Here is a 22200-nt window from a genome sequence, read left to right on the forward strand (position 1 = left end):
TCTCCAGCAAAATGTGTGTGGCAGGGTCACATTTTGGATACAAGTCTCTGCGATGAACTTAATCCTGAGGTTTTACCCTTCTATACACGGTGTCAAGTATCAGAGGGGTAGCCGTGTTAGTCTGAATCTGTAAAAAGCAACAGAGGGTCCTGTGGCACCTTTGAGACTAACAGAAGTATTGGGAGCATAAGCTTTCGTGGGTAAGAACCTCACTTCTTCAGATGCAAGTAATGGAAATCTCTAGAGGCAGGTATATATCAGTGTGGAGATAACGAGGTTAGTTCAATCAGGGAGGGTGAGGTGCTCTGCTAGCAGTTGAGGTGTGAACACCAAGGGAGGAGAAACTGTTTCTGTAGTTGGATAGCCATTCACAGTCTTTGTTTAATCCTGATCTGATGGTGTCAAATTTGCAAATGAACTGGAGCCAATGGCAATATACAAAAACCTGTAGGAGAACACTTCAACCTCCCTGGACACACAATAGCAGATGTAAAGGTTGCCATCTTACAGCAAAAAAACTTCAGGACCAGACTCCAAAGAGAAACTGCTGAGCTCCAGTTCATTTGCAAATTTGACACCATCAGATCAGGATTAAACAAAGACTGTGAATGGCTATCCAACTACAGAAACAGTTTCTCCTCCCTTGGTGTTCACACCTCAACTGCTAGCAGAGCACCTCACCCTCCCTGATTGAACTAACCTCGTTATCTCCACACTGATATATACCTGCCTCTAGAGATTTCCATTACTTGCATCTGAAGAAGTGAGGTTCTTACCCACGAAAGCTTATGCTCCCAATACTTCTGTTAGTCTCAAAGGTGCCACAGGACCCTCTGTTGCCTTCTATACACGACTCTGGAATTATCTAGTCAGTGGGAAAGACTGACCTAAAGGATTTCCTAGATATGTTCCTTCCCTGGGGACTGGCTGCCTCAGGATTCTGGGGGTGGAATATGGGCCTTTCATCTCTAGGGCACAGGGTACAATCATGCCCTGGTCTGCAGGAATCAAGATTCTTTCACACCCAAGGACCATTTGGAGTTCTGTGTGGAATGAACTGATTTCCGTGGAGCTGAGGTCTCAGTCTACAGCGTGAAAAAAAGATCCCATAACACTCAGTGCAAGAAATATGGGAACGTACCAGTATTAGTGCATGGAGGCCAAGGAGAGAATTGGCCCTGGAGACTCGAGTCCTCTTTTATCCTCAGATCTGCTCTCTGCAGGCCAGAGTTGAAGAATATTAATGGGGCCTTTGGAGGAAGGTTGCACTGCCGTGATCTCTGCTGCCCCTGCTCTGAGGCTGGAAGAAGCAGAGGAATTCTAAACTCCAGGTCCTTTGGAGCAGCAACTCCCACTAGAAAGGAATGATAACGAATCCATAAATGCAATAGAATAATGTGAAATTTTCTTTCCAGGTGTGAGATGGGGAAGTTCTAGCAGACGGTGGAACTTTCAGCTGAGCTGGAAAAGAGATTCACCAATTTCTCCCAGAAAAATCTTGCGCTACCAGAGACTATGAAGAAGTTCAAAGTCCCAAGAAGGAATCTAGGAGGATAAATCAGAGTGTGTCTCTGAGACTGCGGGTGGAGTTAGCCAGTTGGTTCGTAATTACAGTGTGTATCTATTTAATAAAAAACAGAAAGTAGAGAAACTGAACGTATGTAGTAGGGAGCCAGGCAACAGGATGGCTCACTTTGATTCACTCGGTGAGCTTTGGTAAAATCATTCAGATGAAAATATAGCAAAATCTGGGGTGCCTCAGTTTCTCTCTCCCAACTACAGGGCGAGTGAATCACTCCAGGACAGGAGCCTCTCGTGCTCAAGGAGTGTTTCTTCCTGGGTGGGTGGGAACAGAGTGGGGTTGTTGAGGGCAGGGTGGAGCAGGGATAGAGGGGTGTGTCCAGGGGAAACCTGTACCTCTGATACTCTGCTCCCTGGCAATGCCACACAGCAGCCACTGAAACAGGGATGCCACTCGGGCCGGACCACAAGCCTTCCCTAGCCTGTGCCAAAGTCTGCACCAGCCCCTGCAGCCAGTGAATAGGGGAACCCCCATCACTTTACCAACCCAGGGGTGAATCAGGCCCATTGAGCCAACCCCCTCCCTGCCTCGGTTTCCACAGCTATAAAATAATTTCATTATTATTCATTTTTACATCTAAGGAGGATGAGGGCCGCACTGTGCTGAGCTCTGTATGGATACTAAGTAAATCGACCCAAAGAGCTTGCAATTCAAGGCCCTAAACCTGCAAAATCCCATTAGTGTCCAATGAGCCAAAGAGCGTAAAATTGCCTTCATAGAATCATAGAATATCAGGGTTGGAAGGGACCTCAGGAGGTCATCTAGTCCAACCCCCTGCTCAAAGCAGGACCAATCTCCAACTAAATCATCCCAGCCAGGGCTTTGTCAAGCCGGGCCTTAAAAACCTCCAAGGGAGGAGACTCCACCACCTCCCTAGGTAACCCATTCCAGTGCTTCACCACCCTCCTAGTGAAATAGTGTTTCCTAATAGCCAACCTAGATCTCCCCCACTGCAACTTGAGACCATTGCTCCTTGTTCTGTCATGCTAAACTCTTTGCAGGATCTGGGCCTAGCTTATGACAACATGCAAAAGGAGAATGAAACAACCCCACTGGGGTTTGGAGGATGAGGGAACAGGAAGTCTGTCTTCCACATAATATATCCTTGGGTGTTTGTGAGGCTTAATGGACACTGGTTCAGATGATGTGAGATGCCTGAATGAAAGAGAAAACAGAATGTTTCAGATTAGACTTCATTAAAGATCTGGGAGTGTCTCTGTCTCTCCAAATTTTTCTCTCGTGTAATTAAAACATAGTTATGTCAGCTAAGAACGGGGAAGTCACTATAAATAGAACAGCATGAAATCTCATCTCTTTTATCCTTTCCCCCTCCAGACATGCTGCGCTCTGAACTGGAAGTAAAAAGAGGGAAATCCCTAAGATCAGACAGACCAGGTGAGATTTCACGTGGAGATTACCTTTAAATGAAGAGGAAAATCCCATGAAAACATTTTCAGGAACTTGTAGCTCAAGTTCCCAATGAAACCAACCCTGACCACGACACTCCCCTTAAAAAGAAAAACGCAAACATGAAATACTGAGGCGATCCCACGCAAATGTCAAACAAACGATCCTGACACCAGCCTTGGTGCTGAGTTCATGCCCGTGCCGATGAGGAGAAATACTCTCTCACCTACACACAAAGGTCCTTAATGCTGACCCTGGCATTTCCAGGCACATCCACGTGCCACATTCTTCTCCTTTCCCCTGAGTGAGGGTCTCTCTCCCATTGCTCCTCACTAACATCCTACCTTTCTTTTCAGCAGGGCTGGGCTGAGCTCTCCCCTTTGAACAGCTCACTTCTCCCTCTGATGCTGGCACCTCTCTCGCTGGGGAAGGAGCTACCCCTCCCAAGGCCACCTCCTCTTCACCATCTCTGGCCTTGAGAGGTTCTTCTCTACTATCCCTTCCCTTCACGTCTCCCAGCTTAGTGAGAAGAGCTGCCAGGATGGGCTCGGCGTGCACGTCCCCCTGGGGTTTATATCCGTCGCCTTCCTCCTCTTACTCCCCTCCCTGCAACTTCAGGTTTTGACCTTCCTCTAATCCTGAGCGAGGAGCAGGACAGAGAGGCAGCTCCCCAGGATGGCGTTACAGTTCAGAGACCAGGCACCCTAATCTCTTCGACCCTTTTCCCCTCCAGACTCTGCCATCTGCGCTAAAGCGGGGAAGGGGGGGATTTCTGGGCGCTCAGCCAAAGGGTAAGCTCTGGTGGAGACTTTCCTTCGATTAACAGAAAATGCCCATGAAAACAACTCTTCCACGCACCAGACTCGCTCTCATTGGCCACCACCCGAATCTCCTTAATTGTGACCTGGTCATTTGTACTGACATTGACGTGTCTGTCTAATATTACATTCAGGGCGATCAGTAGAGAGATCTCTCTCCTCATGGCTGTCGCATCCTTGCCCTTTTCACCTGGGGGAGAGACTCACCCCATGGCTCTTCTCCAGCATCCCACCTTTCCTTTGGGCAGGACTTGGCTCTCTCATTGAAGCTGCTTTGTGGATTGGGGAGATGCTGTCTGTCTAATGCTACCAGTCCCAGGCCTCTCTTCTCTCTGGGCAGGGAAAGGGGCTTCCCCACCTAACGCCACTTCCTGCTCACTGGCCTTGTTCATTGGCTCCCTTCCTAGTGTTGCAGGTTTGTCTTTGCTCCCTGGCCTGGGAGTGAAGGATGCTCTGGGGTTCCAAGTTGGTACCTGCCTTCTCTGGACCCCCCTAATTAAAAGCTGCAGCCTCTATAACTGAAGTAGAAGGTACAGAAGTGGTTTCCATTATACAGGCTGAGGAACGGCAGTGACAGTCTCAGGTCCCCAGGGCAGAGGCAGCTTCCAGGGATCCTGGAATGTCCCAGCCAGACCAGGTCTGCTTGGGACTGTAAGACCCGGTCCCAGACTCCTCCAGGGCTGAGCTCTGCTTCTAACGCTCTGATTCTCTATCTCCCCAGCGAATGTGACTCTGGATCCAGACACGGCTCGTCCCGAACTCGTCCTGTCTGAGGATCGGAAAAGTGTGAGATGGGGAGACACATGGCAGGATCTGCCCGACAACCCTGAGAGATTTGACGCTGATCCCTGTGTGCTGGGCTATGAGGGATTCAGCTCAGGGATACATTCCTGGGAGGTGGAGGTGGGGGATGGATTGTTCTGGGCTGTGGGGGTGGCTAGAGAGTCTGTGAAGAGGAAGGAAGGGGTCAGTTATAACCTCGAGGGCGGGATCTGGGCAGTGGAGCAGTGTTGGTGGGTCAGTACCAGGCTCTCAACTCCCCTGTGACCCCGCTGCCCCTGAGCTGGGTCCCCAGTAATTGGAAAAGCTTGGAGGTTCCTGGCAGAGGGGGCTTCCTTGGGTGACATATTTCTGGGTTTGGTTCTCACAATGGACTATAAATTAACAGCTAAACATGAGCATTCTTATTCTTTTCTTTAAAGGATCCCGTGTCCCTTGTCTTTGAGCTCAGTGTGTGTTATCCCTTTTGTTATTAAAGTTTCTTTGTCATTTTGGTTCATTATTTCTATGAATCCCTGAGGGTTTGGAAGAATTTACTCCATAGCTGAAGCGGTAGCTAGTCCATTGTTAACTAAAAAATCTGCTAAAGAACTTTGACCAGAAAGAGGGTAACCAAATATCCCCCAACACTGCCACCTTTTATGTAAATGCTGTTACTATAAGCTCTGAAGACGGTAACCCCATAAATTGTGCCAATGCTATGTATGGGGGTTGGAATAGAAAATTCCTAGAGTGTAAAAATCAATGGTAAAAGGTGTTTAGGGCAAGTTACAGCTCCTAACATCACTCTAGTTAAAGCAGAGCTTGTCAGCGAGGAAGATAATTTACCAGATAAGCGTGTGAATGTTGTAATCCTCTATGAGTTTACTGTGAGTGTGCCTTTAGCCAGAATCCACCTTGAACGGAATGGTGTGACAAAGTGGGGAGTTCCCCTTGTTATGTTGTATGTGACGGTTATTGTTGAGCCGATGTGAGTTTTACTGTTTTGCATGAATACTGTGTGTGCCTCAGTTTCCCTGTGTGCTGCACCAATACCTCAGTGGTGGGAATAGGGGTGTGTGACTGGCTGAGACCTCTGGGGCAAGTGAGGCTGCTCCAGTTGCCTGCACATACGCTATGACCTGTGCCCTTCCTAACCTGAGACCAGGAGGGGGGATGCGACCAGGTGACTCTTTGCCTGAGACAAAGAAAAGGTGGAGGAGCAACGGGAGGGGGTGGGTGTCTGAGGTTGGGTCGCTCGAAGCTGGGAGTCTGCTTGGGGGACTGGAAGAGGAGGATGGGGATCCAGGGCTTCTGGGCCAGGACTCCCCAAGATGGATTTGGCTGAAAGTCACTGATTTCGGTGCTAACAAGCTCTGTTCTACGCTACGTTCCTGTCGACTAATAAACCTGTTTTACCGGCTGGCTGAGAGTCACGTCTGACTGCGGAGTTGGGGTGCAGGGCCCTCTGGCTTCCCCAGGAGCCACACCCGGACAGACTCGCTGTGGGAAGCGCACGGTGTGGAAGGAGATGCTGAATGCTCCGAGGTCAGACCCAGGAAGGTGGAAGCTGTGGAAGCGTCTTGCCCTGGAGACAGTCTGCTCCGAGAGAGGAGGCTCCCCCAGAGTCCTGGCTGGCTTCGTAAGGAGTAGTTCCAGAGCATCGCCTGGTGACTCTGTGGCAAATGGTATTAAACATGAAGTTATAGCTCAGTGGTTCTCAAACTTTGGTACTGGTGACCCCTTTCACACAGCCAGCCTCTGAGTGCAACCCCCCCCTTATACATTAAAAACACGTTTTTATATATTTAATGCCATTATAAATGCTGGAGGCGAAGCGGGGTTTGGGGGTGGAGGCTGACAGCTCGCGACCCCCCATATCATAGCCTCGAGACCCCCTGAGGGGTCCTGACCCCCAGTTTGAGAACCCCTGTTATAGCTGGTGTAAGGACGTTATTGCCTACAGAGCTTTGTATTGGGAATGATATTAAAGCTATGTTCCGTCTAGTTATGAATGGGAACTGGCTATGTTCTCTGTAACTACCAGGGAGATTTGTGAACGGGGGTGTGTCCCCGGCTCTAAGCACTTGTCTGTGTTTAACCAGGTTAAAGCCCTAACGGAGGAAGGAAAGGGTAGATTTTTGGTGGGTGATGAACTGTTGGCAAGTGACATTTGTAAAAATGAGCCTGACCAAAGTAGAAGTGTTTTGCTTAAAGTAACTCAGTACGAGGAGCCGCTGTTTGTGGAAAACAAACCCCAGGGAAGAAGTGCTCCTAAGCGTGTTTGTGGTGCCCCACAGACTGCCAGTGAGGGAAGCCGCAGAGGGAAAGAGCGAGCCTCCAACCCTTTAACCACGGAGGTTAGCAGCTTGCCGGAAAGGGGATTATGTGAAAGTCTTAATGGCCCAGAGGTGATTCTGGGTGGAAGTGAAACTCCGAAGGCGTTTGTCGCGGCTGCACAGAGCAAGGCTTCTGGAGAGCAGAGAGAAGATGGGATGTTGCTTACAGGGCCGGTGCTACCATTAGGCGAACTAGGCGGTTGCCTAGGGCGCCAAGGATTTGGGGGTGCCAAAAAGCGGTGCCCCCAATTTTTTTTTTACAGCGTTCCTCCCCGAGCGCGCGGTCACCACTCCACTTCTCCCGCCTCCCAGGCTTGCAGCGCCAATCAGCTGTTTGGTGCCGCAAGCCTGGGAGGAGAATTAGAGCGGGGACGGCGTGCTCAGGGAGGAGGCAGAGCAGAGGTGAGCTGGGCTGGGGAGGTGCCGCATGGCTCCCCGGGCCAGGAGGGTGGGGAGCTGCCATGGGGGTGCCTCAGGGCAGGGGGGGAGCTGCCACAGGGCTCCCCATCCCAGCTCACCTCTGCTACACCCCCTCCCCAAGCACGCTGTCGCTGCTCCACTTCTCCCGCCTCCCAGGCTTGCGGCGCCAATCATCTGTTTGGCGCCACAAGCCTGGGAGGGGAGGAGAATTCGAGTGGGGGCGGTGTGCTCGGGGAGGAGGCGGAGCAGAGGTGAGCTGGGGTGGGGAGCTGCCGCATGGCTCCCTGGGGGGGGAGCTGCCGCATGGCTGGGGGGCGGGGTGGGCACAAGGTGGAAGTTTCGCCTAGGGCGCGAAACTTCCTTGCACCCACCCTGGTTGCTTAGAAAGATTCCTGAAGAGAAAAATCTTCATGGTCGTTTTTGCAAGCAAGTTTCTGACTGTGTGAGTCTTTCAGAGGCGTCTGGATCCGCTGACCTTGCGTTAGAAAGATCCAGTGGTGGTGGGGGGGAGGCTAGAGAAGGTCTCAGATGGAGTGAAAACTGCTAGGGGAGTTGAACAGCCCTAGAACCAAGTGGCTGGGCTTGGCCAGCCTGTTAGCCCTGGGCCCCCCATCCCCCAGTGCTCCCCTTCCTCCAGTGCCCCTCAATCCTGACTCACACCCCCTGCTAGCCCAGCCCTGGGATCCCCGTTCCCCAATGCCCCCCATCCTCCAGTGCCCCTCAATCCTGACTCGCACCCCCTGCTAGCCCAGCCCTGGGCTCCCCATGCCCCAGTGCCCCCCATCCTCCAGTGCCCCTCAATCCTGACTCGCACCCCCTGCTAGCCCAGCCCTGGGCCCCCCATCCCCCAGTGCTCCCCTTCCTCCAGTGCCCCTCAATCCTGACTCGCACCCCCTGCTAGCCCAGCCCTGGGATCCCCATCCCCCAATGCCCCCCATCCCTGGGGGCCCCTCAGTCCCGACCCGCAGCCCCCTGCTAGCCCAACCCTGGGCCCCCCATCCCCCAGTGCCCCTTAGTCCCGACCTGCAGCCCCCAGCTAGCCCACCCTGGGATCCCCATCCCCCAATGCCCCCCATGCCCCAGTGCCCCTCAGTCCCGACCCGCAGCCCCCTGCTAGCCCAGCCCTGGGCCCCCCATCCCCCAGTGCCCCTCAGTCCCAACCCGCAGCCCCCTGCTAGCCCAGCCCTGGGCCCTCCATCCCCCAGTGCCCCTTAGTCCCGACCCGCAGCCCCCTGCTAGCCCAGCCCTGGGCCCCCCATCCCCCAGTGCCCCTTAGTCCCGACCCACAGCCCCCTGCTAGCCCAGCCCTGGGCCCCCCATCCCCCAGTGCCCCTTAGTCCCGACCCGCAGCCCCCTGCTAGCCCAGCCCTGGGATCCCCATCCCCCAGCGCCCCCTATCCCCCGGGGCCCCTCAGTTAGGGTTACCATATTTAAAAAATAAAAAAAGAGGACACTCCACGGGCCCTTGCCCGGCCGGTATTTTTCCCGGACATGTTCGGCTTTTTGGCAATTACCCCTGGACGGGGGTTTGATTGCCGAAAAGCCGGACATGTCCGGGGAAAAACCGGAAGTATAGTAACCCTACCTCAGTCCCGACCCGCAGCCCCCTGCTAGCCCAGCCCTGGGCTCCCCACCCCCCAGTGCCCCTTAGTCCCAACCCGCAGCCCCCAGCTAGCCCAGCCCTGGGCCCCCCATCCCCCAGTGCCCCTCAGTCCCGACCCGCAGCCCCCCCCTTGCCATTGAGGTCACTGCTATTTGCGTATCACCGAGCAACTGGAGGTTCCAGAACCTGGCTCGGAACCGACACTCCAGGTCCTGGTCCCGGGTGTGAGCAGCTGAGCCATGGGCCAGGGGGCGCTCTGCCTGCTGCTGAGTGTGCAGTGGTGGGGTCTATGGGGCGGGACCTATGGGCAGCGTCCCGCGTGGTACCAAGTGGGGATGGAGCCAGCCCCAGCGGAGACCCCTGTGCAATCCCAGCCACCCCTGGGGATCACAGCAGGGGCCCTGGGCTGGCCTGGGCTGGCCTATTGGCCCCTGGCCCTCACCCTGGTACTGGGTGCACTGACCATCAGAATCCTGCTCCCCCGGTGGGGCCACTCTCCAGAGACAGTAAGTCAGGTACCGAGTTTAACTGGGTGAGCCCATGGGACTCCCCACCACTGGATTGTTAGTGGAGTTTACCCTGTGGTACTCCCCGCCACTGGATTGTTAGTGGAGTTTACCCTGTGGAACTCCCCGCCACTGGATTGTTAGTAGGGTGTATCCTGTGGGACTCCCCACCACTGGATTGTTAGTGGAGTGTACCCTGTGGGACACCCAACCACTGGATTGTTAGTGGAGTTTACCCTGTGGAACTCCCCTCCACTGGATTGTTAGTAGGGTGTACCCTGTGGGATTCCCTGCCACTGGACTGTTAGTGAATGTACCCTGTGGGACTCCCTGCCACTGGATTGTTAGTGGAGTTTACCCTGTGGGACTCCCCTCCACTGGATTGTTAGTGGAGTGTACCCTGTGGGACTCCCTGCCATTTGATTATTAGTGGTGGTCTTCTCTGTGGGACTCCCTGCCACTGGATTATTAGTAGGATTAACCTACAAGACTCCCTGCCAGTGGTCTGATAGTACTAGGTTAACCTGTGGGGCTTCCTGTCACTGGCCTCCTGTAGGGGTTCTCCTGCTGGACTCCCTGCCACCTGGTGTCAGCATTCTGACAAGGGCAGCAGGGTCCAACTTGAGGCTGGGAGTAACAGCGGAGTCATAGGCAGGTTCCAGGCTGGGGTTGATCCCAAGGGTCAGAGTTCGAGTCAGGTTTTAGGGTCTGGGTCAGGAAACAAGGTCAAAACCAGTTCAGGAGCAGGGATGGTGGTGGTGGCTACAGCAGACCCACACTGTTCCCTTCACCCTTTCTGGAACCCCCCTTGGGTTTATATAGGATGGGGAGCCAATCAGGAGCCACAAGGCTGCTACCTGTCAGACCCCTTGAGGCGGGACTTCCCATGGTCTGTGTCTGTAACAGGTCATGGGCAGTGGAGCACGACCTGGTTACAGCTGCCATTGGGTGGCAGCATGGAGGTGCCTGGAGACCTGCCGGGCCTTAAACTTGGTCATTAGTGGAGTTAACCTGTGGAACTCCCTGCCAGTCAGTTATTAGAGGGTTAACCTGTGGGACTCCCTGCCATTAGAGGGTTTCTCCTACACCACTGCCTACCACTTGGTAATTAGTGGGGTTAACCTGTGAGACTACCTGGCAGAGGGTTAGTGGTGTCGTTAACCTGTGCAACTCCCTGCCACTAGGCTATTAGTATGACTAAATGGAAGTCCTGGCTGGGGGATATATTTGGGGACACTCTGCAACTGGCTTATAAAAGGAATTCACACAGGGAATTCCTTGTTGCAAGCCGGGAGTACATGCCCTTGGCCTGTTGAGAAGTGGGGGAGTTTAGTGCCCATGGGGAGGGGGAATGGTGTGACAGTGGTGGCACAATGATAATACAAACTCCCTGCTACACCTCTACCCCGATATAACGTGACCCAATATAACACAAATTCGGATATAACGAGGTAAAGCAGCGGCTCCGGGCGGGCGGGGCTGCGCACTCCGGCGGATCAAAGCAAGTTCGATATAACATGATTTCACCTATAACACAGTAAGATTTTTTGGCTCCTGAGGACAGCGTTATATCGAGATAGAGGTGTATTAGTTTATTATTGGGGTTAGCCCGTGGGAGTACCCACCACATGATAGTACTGGGATTGGACAGGGCTCAGCCTGTTTGCTAGTGGGGTTAAGCTGTCCATCTGCCCTCCACATAGAGTCCCAGGGATCGGGAGGCTGCAGGGCTAATCCACAGCCCCCTTCCCCCGGTTTTTGTCTCCTCCCCAGCCCCAGGTCACACCCAGGGCAGATGGACATGGACACGGCCCCCCGGGCTGTGGTGATGCTGCGCTGGTTGATGTGCTGCACCTTCTGGACGCCGTGATGGAGAAGCTGGGGAGGAGGCTACAGTGCCAGGAGGGGTGGCAACCTGCCCAGTGTTGACAAGAACCCCTGAGCCAGCCAGGACCCCGAGTTGGGCGCTGGCTGGATGGGACCCCCCTTCTGGACTGACTGCAATAAAGAGCTTTGGGAGGTGGAGCCCTGTCCCTGAGTCCTTGTAGTTGGGGAGGGGGGATTCACCCTCATGCTCCAGGATCCACCTCAGGGGTCAGGAAGAAAATGTTGAATTCCCCTCACTCCCAGCATTGAGGATTGTGACACTTCAGTGCGGCAGGGAGGGGAGGCTGCTAACTGGGCTAGATCCTCTGAGCCTCCCGAGCCAGCCAGTCCCCCACCCTGGGGCCAGAGGGGAGCCGATGCCCCTAGAGGGGAAAGGCCCCATGTCCCGTTTCCTGCCCCCCTGAACCAGCCAGTTCCCCACCCTGGGGCCAGATCGGAACTGGATTTAAAGACATAGCACATTGTTTTCTAACCCACAAACTGGGTTTTCCATCCCTCTGGGACTCTAATTTATTAACATTAAAGAAACGGAACGGAAAAAGTTACAAATAACTCCACACATGCCAACACTGTTCCACAGCAAAGAGGCTCAAAATTGTCCCTTTACATCGTCAAACCTGGCTCTTCCACACATGGCCAAATGACACCCAGCGGGTGTGTTACTGAGGTCAACCTGTAGAACTACCTGCTGCAGGGTAACAACGGCATGGGCCTGTTGAAAAAGCCCTTTGCCAGGTTGTCAGCTGGGTTTACCTGTGGAATTCCCTGCCACAGGATGTTGCACAGGTTTAACCCATGGTATGGTGAACCAGCAGGACTCCCTGCTTTAGGATGGTAGCAGAGTTAAACTGACGTACCCAAAGATATTATGTCAGGGATTTAATTCCTGAGACAGGCAATCAAGGGGTAACCTGTGGGACTCCCTGCCAAAGGATGTATGACTGGGATTGACCCACAGAAAACTCCCAAAAGCAGGCTGATGGTCTGAGAGACTTCCTGCCACATGGTCTTGGGAGTCTAAACTTGGGAAGTTCCTGCTACATGATATTTGACTGGGCTGTAAACCTTGGACAGACCATTGGGCAGGCAAATAGGCAGGATAACCTGCTGAATTCCCTGCCACAGGATACTAGGCTGCATTTTAGCCTGTGGAAAACTCGCTGAGGAGGCAACGAGGACTTAGCCAGTGGAACTCCCTGCTACATGATGTGGCTCAGTTTAACTTACGTAAAAAACCCTGAGGTAGGTCATTAGGGGGAGGGACGGCCTTCGGGATTCCCCGCCGCGTTACTGGCAGCCCTGACCTTTGGAACTGCCCATCACTGGAGAAAGGGGGCGTGAGAATTAAAGTGGTGCTGCCCCTACAGCCCCATGGGGGAAGAAGGCCCCTAGCATGACTGACCCAAGGCCATGGGGAAGCGCTGGGAGTTCAGTGCCCCCCAGGTGCTCCCCCAGTGTGTCTGGGGAGCTGTGCAGGCTGAGCAGGGCATTAGCGGCTTCCTGGGTTACCACCCGGCCATACTCCGGTTCCACGGCTGACAGGAGGAGCTGGGTTCCGGGCGAGCTCTCCCCGGGGCTGCAGGCCGGCTCCTCATATGGCAGCTCCAGTAGGGCACTGACCGCATTATACTCTGCCTGCGAGAGCCACTTCATGCCCCTGGGAGGCAGGAAGGGGGGCAGCGGGCAGGGAGGAGGAGAGGCCTCACGGACCGACATGATGGGGTCTGGGGTGCTGAGACGGAGACTCTGACAGACCTGGAGGGAACAAACAAGAGGGAGGTTATTTACCTGGGTGAGGGGGGAAGTTACCTGCAGAACTCCCTGCCACATGATATTGTGGGGAGGGTTAACTACCGACACCCCTGAGGCACTCTAGCAGAAGCTATTAGTAGGGTTAACCTGTGGAACTCCCTGCCACATTACTAGTAATGGAATTTAACCCAAGGGAGCCACTTGAACAGTCTACTATTGCGGTTAAGCTGCAGAAATGCCTGACCTGTGGAACTCATTGCAGCAGGGGACATCTCAACCACCTGCAGTTATTGGGATTTAACCCTGAGTAACCCCTGGGGCAGGATAATATATAGGGTTAACCTGCAGAACTGCCTGCCACATGATATTATGGGGTCTTAAGACATCCAAGCCACCGTTTTTGGCCAACGCTAGGGAGCGGGGACCCACCTGCTGTGCCCTGCCGCCCCCTGGGGACATCGTACCTGCTGGGAGGGGTGGGAAAGGTAGTTGTAGACCCGGTGCCCTGGGGGCATCAGGGGATCTGTGTAGAAGAATTCACTGGAACTAATGGGAAGCAGGAGACCTGGAGCAGAGAGAGGGGGAAGGTGAGATCGTGGGCGGGGGAGAGGGTAGACCCCTGCCCTTCCCCATAGGGCCCAGGGCTGAACCAGCCACAGAAAGGGAGATTCCCCTCCCACCACATACCCCACTTGGCCGCCTACCTGATCCAGTGGCTGGGCCCCCCTGCAGGCCAGAGCCCTGGGGCCGGTCCCCGTGGGGCACTGGATGGGTCCCTGGTGCGGAGCAAGACAAAGCCGCGTAGTAGGGGTAGAAGGAGGGATGGGAGAGCGTCCGGGTGGAGAGCGAGTGACCCTGCAGAGGGGAGAGCAGAGAGCTCAGGACAAACAGCCCCCCCAGCTCTGCCGGTGCCCCTCACTCCCGACCCGCAGCCCGGGGCTAGCACAGCCCTGGGCTCCCCCCAGCTCTGCCGGTGCCCCTCACTCCCGACCCGCAGCCCGGGGCTAGCACAGCCCTGGGTTCTCCCCAGCTTTGCCAACGCCCCTCACTCCCAACCCAGAACCCCTGCTGTCCCAGTCCTGGGCTCCCCCCACCACTCTGCGGTGTCCCTCACTCCCAATCCACAGCCCCTGCTATCCCAACCCTGGGCTCCCCCCAGCTCTGCCGGTGCCCCTCACTCCCGACCCACAGCCCCCTGCTGGGCCCAGGAGGCTGCAGAGCTCTGTTTCTGACTCTCCCTTATTCACAGATCTCCCGTTACCGTCCCAGGCTCCCAGGGGCTCTCGTAGGCAGCCGGGTTCGCAGACGCTGTCGGGTTTGGTGCCAGCCCAGCTGGGTGAGCCCCGAGATCAGTGCCCGTCGGCTCACGGTTCAGCCCAGCTCCAGAAAGGTGCCCTTGAAATAGGGGGGATTCCCCATGAGCGCCGGTGGAGGCTCAGGAACCTGATAAATACCCGTTGGCACAGATCACTTCCCTGGCCTGGCAGTTCTAGCCCAGCGCTGGGATGCGGCTGCCTCTGGGGTGGAGGCCAGCAACCGTTTATACAGGGGTCTCTCACCTAACCCTGGAGTCAATGATGGTCTGCGGGGAGAGCCCCCCACCCTACTGCATAGCTCCCTCTAGTGCTGCACTGGGGCCAGCACTGACTGCGAGGGGAGAGCGCCCCCTACCGAGCCCCCCACCCTGCTCCCCGCAGCACCGTGACCCCTACTGTGCCCCCCACCCTGCTCCCCGCAGCACCGTGACCCCTACTGTGCCCCCCACTCCACTCCCCACAGCACCGTGACCATTACTGAGCCCCCCACCCCGCTCCCCCCAGCACAGACTGGATGAAACGAGCCCCACATGCCTGGTATCTATCAACCCCGACGCCCCCTGCTGCCAGCCTACCTGCCCAGCAGGGGAGCGAGCCCTGGCTCGGGGCAGGGTCGTGGGGCCAGGGCCTGCACGGGGAGAAGAGCTGCCGGCCACATGGCCGAGGCCTCGTAGACTTGCTACACGGATGGGGGAGGCTGTGACCCACCCTGGGCTCCTCCTGCAGCCTGTGGGTGGGAGAAGAGACCTGCTCAGCTTGATGGTCCATCTGTCCCCCCGCCGCCCCAGCCCCCATCCTACTGCCCCCAGCCCCCCCGCTCCCTCATCCTACTGCCCCCCAGCCCCATCCCACTGCCCCCCAGTCCCCCACCCGTCTCCTCCAAACCCAGCTCTCACCACCACCCCCGCCCATCTCCTCCAGACCCAGCTCTCACCAGCCCCTGTCCTCTGCCCAGTCCGACCCCAAGGCCTCTTCCTCCTCCGACTCGCCGCTCTCGCCGTCCTCATCCCACAGGCCGTGCCGGGGGTCGAACTCCTCAAACAGCATCCTGCGCCCGCGGGACGAGACCCCCACACTCCAGAGTCCTGGCGGCACCTCCAGAGGCCTCGCTCCGCCCAGCCCCCAGCCGGCTCCGCAAGGGGGAAACGGCTGAACAAGGCCCAGTAGCGGGGATGGCGTGGGGCAGAGCCAGGGAATACAACCCCGCTCAGCTGGTGCCCCTCACTCCTGACCCACAGTCCCCTGCTTGTCCGGCCCTGGCCCCACCCCCCAGCTCTGCCAATGCCCCTCACTCCCAACCCGTAGCCCCTGCTAGCCCAGCCCTGCCCCCCAGTCCTGACCCACAGCCCCCTGCAGCCCAGGCCTGGATTTGCCCAGTGTCTAAAGGGCCGGCTCAGCTCTCCCACTGCGGGGTGCTGATCTCTTTCCCGTCCAGCTCACACTCCCCAGGCCCCAGTCTGGAGACCCCCGAGGCTCTGGGGCTGGATCTGCAGCGACCCTCAAACAGGCCAGGAAGCTTCACGGGTTTCCAGCCCCCACCCCCTTTGCAAACAGCCAGCACCTGGCTGCAGCCCCTCACCGGTGGGTCCTGTGGCCCCTGGACTGGGACCTGGCTGAGCTGGGACAGAGCCTACGGCCAGCGGGAGCTGCTCTGGGGCTGGCTGCAGACAGACAGAGCAGAGGGGCCATGAACCCTCTGGACAATGGCAGAGCCCAGCTCCTCCCGCCTGTCTGGCCCCATGGGGTGTGGATCACAGCCCAGTTGATGCCTGGTTAGCACCATTGGGCGGCTCCTTCCCCTGGGCTCAAAGGGCCTTGGGTGGGGCCCTCCAGCAGCAGGGCTGAACGCCACTGGAAAGCTTCCCAACTTGGGCCACAATGTCTTAGCCCCACCCCTGTCCGGCTCCCCCAATCTAGAGACACCCCCAGCTCTGCTGGTGCCCCTCAATCCTGACCCACAGCCCCTGCTATCCCAGCCCTGGGTTCCCCCCACCCCCAGCTCTGCCGGTGCCCCTCAATCCCGACCCACAGCCTGTGCTATCCCAGCCCTGGGTTCCCCCCACCCCCAGCTCTGCCGGTGCCCCTCAATCCCGACCCGCAGCCCCCACTGCTCCAGTCAGCTGCCCTGGCTTCTGGGCTTCTGAGATGATGGGGCCCTCAGGATCGGCGCCACTTCATTCACCCGGCTGATCAATTCCCAACTTCAGCCACAAGTCTCAGCCCTGCCCCGCCCCCATCCCCAGTGGGGCCAACACCCTACCCACCAGCCCCCCACAAACAGCCCCCATCGATGCCAACCCCCCACAAACTCCCAGGCAGGCCAACCCCCAACCACACAGACCCCCCATCCATGCCAACCCCCCCAACAGACCTCGGCCCATGCCAACACCCTACCCCACCCCCCACAAACAGCCCCCTGTCCATGCCAACTCCCCACAGACCCCCCCGCCCATGTCAACACCCTACCCACCAACCTCCCACAAACAGCCCCCTGTCCATGCCAACCCCCCACAGACCCTCCGCCCATGTCAACACCCTACTCACCAACCCCCCACAAACAGCCTCCTGTCCAGATCCCCAGCCAGGCCAACCCCCGCCCCACAGACCCCCCCCCCCCCCCGCCCATGTCAACCACCCCCAACCCCTCCAACAGACCATGGCCCATGCCAACACCCTGCCCACCAACACACAGACCCCACCGCCCATATCAAACTCCTCACCCTCCCACAAACACCCCCCCGTCCAAGCCAACCCCCCACACACAGAACCCGGCCCATGCCAACACCCTACCCACTAACACACAGACCCCCAGCCTGCATCAACACCCCCACCTCTCACACAAACCCACCCCACCCGTGTCAACCCCCCCCCCCCCCCACCACACAGACCCAACTACATGGCAGAGTTGTGGGGGGGGAAGGTTGTATTTCCTGGCACCCAGGTTTGAGTCCAGCTCTGCCACCCCAGCCTCTGGGCCCTTGGCAGGGACCCCAGGGCTGGACCAGGATTCCTCCCCCGCCACACCATCCCCTCAGCTAGGCTGCTCCGCCTGCCCCACCCAGCCCGCTGCCCCCCAGCCCTGCGCCCCACAGACAGGGGGGTCTGCTGGGGCCCCACAGGCTGAGGGGCTGGGCAGAGGATGCAGGAGTAGGGCAGAGGCTGGCATGGGGGGAGCAGGGACATGTTTTGAAGGGGGCAGGTGTGGGGGTTTGGGGGGTCAGAGCTGAAACCCCAAAACTCCCCAGCATTCCCCAGCCCAGCTCTGACCCCCCCTCCTTTGCACCCCACACTCCTGTGCTGCACTGAGTTCCCCGTCCCTATGGAGCAGCTGTGGGGCAGGAAGCCCCCTCCCCACAGGTGGGGGAAACTGGGGGGGGGGGCAGGGGTACATAGAGGTACATACACCTCTGTCCCCTGGAGGGGGAGCACTGGGAAAGGGTAACCCCAGAGCCCCCCTTGTTCTGGAGGAGCAGCTGGGGGGATAGCGGGGGGGGGTCATGAGAGGGGTCAGGGCCCAGACAGTGTCACTCACCTTCCCCCCGAGGAGTGTCACTGTGGGGGAGGGGCCCAGCCCCCTGGGCTCTGCTCTGGGGTCGCTGCCAGCCAGGGGCCAGGAGACAGCCAGTCTGGGCAGAGCTTCACTCACCAGGCCGGACCCTGCAAAACATGGACCCCCACAGTGCTCCCCCCAATCTCCTCCAGCCCCCCCACTGCTCTGACCCCCCAAATCTCCTCCAGCCCCCCACTGCTCTGACCCCCCAAATCTCCAGCCCCCCACTGCTCTGAGCCCCCCTCCTCTGCCCCCCACCCCTCCAGCCTCACACTGCTCTGAGCCCCCAAATCTCCTCCAGCCCCCCACTGCTCTGACCCCCCACGTCCCCTCCATGCCCCCACTCATCTGATCTCCCACATGTCCCCACCTCTTTGTTGCTCCACCCCCAGGTGAGCTGGGAGGGTCCGCGCGGTGGGTGCGGGGGGGCTGGGCCGTGAGCAGGGCGTGTCCCAGCTGGAGGCAGGCAGGGGAAGGAGGCTGGAAGCGCAGAGGCCGGGCCCCAGATCGGGCTGGGGGGGGAGAGGAGTCCCGCAGGCAGCAGGGGGCTCAGAGGGGGGCGGGGTCCGTCCGCTGCCAGGGAATGGGCCAAGCTGAACGAGGAACCTCGGGGAGGAAACAGCCTGAAAAAACTCCACTGAGGGGTTGAGCTGCCCCATTGATCCCAGGGGAGAGAGAGCTGACCCCCGGCCCACTCTGCCACAGCGCTGGGGTGTCTGGTCTCTGCACCGTGTGTCTGTGCCGTGCCCCGAGCGTGTCTGGTCTCTGCCCCGTGTGTCTGTGCCGTGCACCGAGCGTGTCTGGTCTCTGCACCGTGTGTCTGTGCCGTGCCCCGAGCGTGTCTGGTCTGTACTGTATGTCCGTGCTATGAACCCAGCGTCTCTGGTGTCTGCACGGTGTGTCTGCACTGTGCCCTGAGCATGTCTGGTCTCTGCCCCGTGGGTCTGTGCCGTGCCCCGAGCGTGTCTGGTCTCTGCACCGTGTGTCTGTGCCGTGCCCCGAGCGTGTCTGGTCTGTACTGCATGTCCGTGCTATGAACCCAGCGTCTCTGGTGTCTGCACGGGGTGTCTGTACTGTGCCCCGAGCGTGTCTGGTCTCTGCCCCGTGTGTCTGTGCCGTGCACCGAGCGTGTCTGGTCTCTGCACCGTGTATTTGTGCCATGTCCTGAGTGTGTCTGTGTATTTGTGCCGTGCCCCAAGTGTGTCTGGTCTCTGCACCGTGTGTCTGTGCCGTGCCCCGAGAGTGTCTGGTCTGTACTGTATGTCTGTGCTATGAACCCAGCGTCTCTGGTCTCTGCACGGTGTGTCTGTGCCGTGCCCCGAGCATGTCTGATCTCTGCCCCTGTGTCTGTGCCATGCATCAACCATGTCTGGTCTCTGCACCGTGTGTCTGTGCCGTGCCCCGAGCATGTCTGATCTCTGCCCGTGTGTTTGTGCCATGCATCAACCATGTCTGGTCTCTGCACGGTGTGTCTGTGCCATGCCCCGAGCATGTCTGGTCTCTGCCCCTGTGTCTGTGCCATGCATCAACCATGTCTGGTCTCTGCACCGTGTGTCTGTGCCGTGCCCCGAGCATGTCTGGTCTCTGCCCCGTGTGTCTGTGCCATGCATCAACCATGTCTGGTCACTGCACCACGTGTCTCTGCCGTGCCCTGAGTGTGTCTGGTGTCTTCACTATGTCTGTGCCATGCACTGAGCACGTCTGTCTGTACTGTGTGTCCATGCCGTGCCCTGAGTGTGTCTGGTTTCTCCACTGTGTATTTGCGCCATGCCCTGAGCATGTCTGTTCTGCACTCTGTGTCTATGCCATGCCCCGAGCGTGTCTGGTCTCTGCACTGTGTCTGTGGCATGGATCAAGCATGTCTGCTCTGTCCTGTGTGTGTCTGTGCCATGCACCAGCATGTCAGGTCCGTGTACTGTGTGTCTGTGCCGTGCACCGAGCGTGTCTGCTCTGTCCTGTATGTCTGTGCTATGAACCCAGCGTCTCTGGTCTTTGCAATGGGGGGGAAGAGGACGAGCAGAGGGTGGGGCCAGAGTTCCAGCCACTCCTGCGGGACCCCCAAATGGGCCGGGGACCCTGGGCACGGGCCCCATCGGCTGTGCGGGAATGCAGGGGACTGGACTAGATGAGCTCTCGACAGGGCCAGCTCCAGCTTTTCTGCCGCCCCAAGCAGCAAAAAAAAGACGAGCGGCGGCACTTCGGCGGCAGCTCAATCGTGCCGCTTCTTCGGCGGCAGTTTAGCGGCGGGTCCTCCCTCTCTTCCTCTTCGGCGGCACTTCGGCGGCAGCTCAAAGAGGAAGAGAGGGACTGAGGGACCCGCCGCCGAATTTCCGCCGAAGACCCGGACGTGCCTGCCCGATACCGGACGGAGTGCCGCCCCTTTGAATTGGCCGCCCCAAACACCTGCTTGCTAGGCTGGTGCCTGGAGCCGGCCCTGCCTCTCAAGATCCCTTCCAGTCCTAGGATTCTAGGATTGTCCCCTGGTGCACGCTGCTGCGTTTGGGCTGGGCTGGCTGCAGCGCTGGGGCACCGAGCGGATCTGTTTCTAGCAGCCCTCGGGCCGATTCCCCAGCCTGGGCATTTGCTTTCTGCCTTGGGAGCTCTGCAGCCTGGCTCCAGCTCCGCCCGCAACCCCGGAGGAGCAGCAGCCCGGAGAGGAGAGCGTGCTGCAACAGCACCTCCTTGTGGCCACGTTGCTCCTTCCTTCCAGACAGTCCCACTAGTGATTTCTGTCCTGTGTGTCTGTCACCCCCTCCCCAGGTGCATCTGGGCCTGGGTCCAGGCCTGTGGTGCTAGAGCCCAGGCACCCCAAGAGCTCTTTAGGGTCTGTCTACACAGCCAGCGGCAGCTGTGTCCACACTGCAGCTCAGGGCCTGAACTTGCACGTCCCTCCCCAGGCCTCAGTGCCCAAATGTCTACACGGCTTTGGCTAGCCTGAGTCTGTCAGCTGGGGCACCGCGCTGCTGCGGACTGTGTGGACGCCGGATCCTTAGCTGTCCTGGGGTCTCACAGAAACAGCCAGTCCTGTGCTAGACCTGAGAGCAAACAGCTCGTCCCCTGAGGAGGAGCTGGCTGGGAAATCGGATGTTTTAAAAAGTTTTCGAAAACAACCAACTTTTCAGTTTTAAAATTGTGTCGCTAATTTTTTTTTTTTTTTTATTGAAAATTTATTTTTTGTTGTTTTTCCCTCTCGGCCGCCTCCCCCTTGCTTCCCTTTTGCTGCTGAAAAGAGGAAAAAGCCGGAAAAGGGGGAGAAAAAGAAAAACTGGAAAATAAAAAAACAAAAATCATTTTTGTCAGAAGAAACCCAGAACATTTTGAAAAACAAATTTGTCCGTGTGAAATTTTCATTTTCAAAAAAAGAAGAACAGGAGGACTTGTGGCACCTTAGAGACTAACAGACAGTACTGGGACTGGGAATGGCTGAGCCATTACAAACATTGAATCTATCTCCCCTTGTAAGTATTCTCGCACTTGTTATCTTACTGTCTGTACTGGCTAGCTTGATTATCACTTCAAAAGTTTTTTTTCTCTTAATTAATTGGCCTCTCAGAGGTGGTAAGACAACTCCCACCTGTTTATGCTCTCTGTATGTGTGTATATATATCTCCTCAATATATGTTCCATTCTATATGCATCCGAAGAAGTGGGCTGTAGTCCACGAAAGCTTATGCTCTAATAAATTTGTTAGTCTCTAAGGTGCCACAAGTCCTCCTGTTCTTCTTTTTGCGGATACAGACTAACACGGCTGCTACTCTGAAACCTTTCATTTTCAAATAAACTATTTTTAATGGGAAAAATATTTGACAAATTTCAACCAGGTCTCAGTATAAATTGGACTCAACTCATTTCAAAGGCTTGGGTTTCCTTTCCCCTCCCAGTAGATTCCTGTCCCCTTCCCCTCAGGAACCAGTTAGTGTCAGGTGTGTGGGGGAAGTTTTGAAAATGTTACTTTCTAAAAATGACGCACTCTGACTTTTTAACGCTCTCTTGAAGTGCAAGGAACTAGTGCCCCCTTCTGGCCTATGTATGAATCTATTTCGCTTAAGAAAAGGATGGGTAAGTACCTGCCTGGAGAACAAATATTTAATGATGGGCTCTGCAGTCGAGCAGAGAAAGGCCGAACACGATCCGATGGCAGGACGTTGAAGCTAGACAAATTCAGACTGGAAATAAGATGGAAATCTTTAGCAGAGCGAGTAATGAACCATTGAAACAATTTACCCAGGGTGGGGGTGGATTTCCCATCACTGGCAATTTT

At 56.9% G+C, this 22200-nt stretch overlaps 1 protein-coding gene across 2 annotated transcripts; it reads right to left on the reverse strand.

The window, feature by feature from the left end:
• Positions 1 to 11799: 11799 nt before the first annotated feature.
• On the reverse strand, positions 11800 to 19363 carry SAP25 (Sin3A associated protein 25). 2 transcript variants are annotated; one of them, XM_065574165.1, is made up of 8 exons: positions 18310 to 19363; positions 17922 to 18046; positions 15324 to 15437; positions 14965 to 15116; positions 14335 to 14468; positions 13778 to 13928; positions 13538 to 13638; positions 11800 to 13076 (listed from the first exon to the last, which is right to left on the reverse strand). In XM_065574165.1, exons 3-8 carry the CDS (start codon positions 15434 to 15436, stop codon positions 12666 to 12668), a joined length of 1062 nt encoding a protein of 353 aa, XP_065430237.1. In that variant the 5' UTR covers position 15437; positions 17922 to 18046; positions 18310 to 19363; the 3' UTR covers positions 11800 to 12665. The 2 variants fall into 2 exon arrangements, with proteins under 2 accessions (XP_065430237.1, XP_023969438.2); XM_024113670.3 differs by lacking the exons at positions 17922 to 18046; positions 18310 to 19363 and having other exon boundaries at positions 15324 to 15661.
• Positions 19364 to 22200: the final 2837 nt, after the last annotated feature.

The sequence above is a fragment of the Chrysemys picta genome, chromosome 20 (assembly GCF_011386835.1).
Source record: "Chrysemys picta bellii isolate R12L10 chromosome 20, ASM1138683v2, whole genome shotgun sequence".
Lineage (NCBI taxonomy): Eukaryota > Metazoa > Chordata > Testudines > Emydidae > Chrysemys > Chrysemys picta.